The sequence below is a fragment of the Sinocyclocheilus grahami genome, unplaced genomic scaffold, assembly GCF_001515645.1.
Source record: "Sinocyclocheilus grahami isolate Dianchi unplaced genomic scaffold, SAMN03320097.WGS_v1.1 scaffold9.1, whole genome shotgun sequence".
NCBI lineage: Eukaryota > Metazoa > Chordata > Actinopteri > Cypriniformes > Cyprinidae > Sinocyclocheilus > Sinocyclocheilus grahami.
In genome coordinates this window covers 3592353-3593779 of record NW_015505188.1, presented here as the reverse complement: position 1 = coordinate 3593779, position 1427 = coordinate 3592353, and the positions used below count along the sequence as shown (strand labels likewise).

Below are 1427 nucleotides of genomic sequence, written 5' to 3'. Positions count from 1 at the left end.
CAAATGTTTGAACAGTAGTGCGTATAGAATATTAATCGGACTGAAGTCTTGAAACACTGATGATAATGGAAAGAGCCTTTCTCATACAGATGTTATGAATACACCCCCTAATGTACTTATCACACATTATGCACTGTTAAATAGAAACCCATGGCAAATCAGAAGACTTCTTAAAATGTTTTTGCACAACACTGGTGCTTATAACCATGATAGAGACTCACAAAATGAAAGAAAAAACAATACTTAAACCATTGTAAAAAAATATTTGCAATTTAATACAGGAACCAGGAAAACATTTTAAGAAAAGCTGATGCTGTTATATCATTCAATTACATCCACTCATCAAATGTACATGCGGAGTATCTCCACTCATTTTTTTACTGTATAAAGTCAGTAGGTATTTTTCAGTCTACAAGTTTTCTTTTAAAGCCTGTATAGTAAGAATGCAGTTTTCCATCGTACTGATGAAAGAAAACAGATTTATTACTACATATTATTTGGCACAGTAATAACTTTTACAACACATACATATGTGTTAAATTCCTCTACTCCTCTAGCTTTAATCTCAAAAACCCTTAAAATCTTCATCCATGTGGTCACTGGACTGAAAGAGCTGCCACAGGTCCAGGAGATAACCAGGTGGGTTCTCGCACTCCAGTACAGGTTTAACAGGTGTAAGAGAGCTCAATGATTCTCTCTCTTTACTAGATTCGATGTGCAAGGCTGGTACTTGCTTTCTTCTTCTGGATCTGACATTCCGAACCTTCCGTTGCAGTGAATTAGTGGGGCTATCGGGGTCCGGTTCGGGTTCTGTGCTGCCTAAAGGCCAAAGAGCTGAATTTTCAACTTGATTTTCTGGCATACTTTGCAAATAAACTTCACAGGAGTTAGTCCTAAAGCACTCAAATGCCGTTAATGATTCTCGGTTTCTTTCACTGAACTGTTGAGCTGTGCACATGTCAGGGTTTGTCCTGGATTGTTGGTCTGTCCTGCATTCAGGTGCATTAGAGTCACAGTTCTGCTCTCTGCTGAGAAAAGATGCACCTTCAGATTTCCGCACAACAGATTGCGAGTGGAATTCCCACTCAAAGGATCCACGCTTAGACTGGGACTTCTCAGGAACATCGGATTGGTCGAAAAAGCTGTCCCTGTTGTTCAGAGGGAATTCACACTGGCCTCTGCTGCGTTTGCGAACTGACAGAGGTTTTTCTCTGGTCTGTTCTGAAAGAGGTTGCCTTGCTGTAGAGCTCCAAAGCAAAGACCCGTTGCTTTCCTGTTTCCAATCACCATTTACAGATCCCACATCTTCCTTTACAGGCAACATTGCTACAGCACACAGAACAGGGGTTGATGTACTGCATTTCACCCTATGGCAGAGGGACATTGAAATAGTGCCGTCATAAGGCCAGTAAAAAAAAAAAAAAAAA

The 1427-nt window shown here is 40.2% G+C and overlaps 1 protein-coding gene across 1 annotated transcript in view; it reads right to left on the bottom strand.

Annotated features, from left to right (window-relative positions):
* Positions 1–264: 264 nt before the first annotated feature.
* The window catches only part of LOC107592672 (uncharacterized), a 6642-nt gene continuing 5479 nt past the window's right edge, over positions 265–1427 (bottom strand). The window contains exon 7 of the mRNA XM_016282213.1: positions 265–1367. Within this exon, the coding sequence (XP_016137699.1) occupies positions 566–1367 (802 nt within the window). The 3' untranslated portion in view covers positions 265–565. The remainder of the gene's footprint in view (positions 1368–1427) is intronic.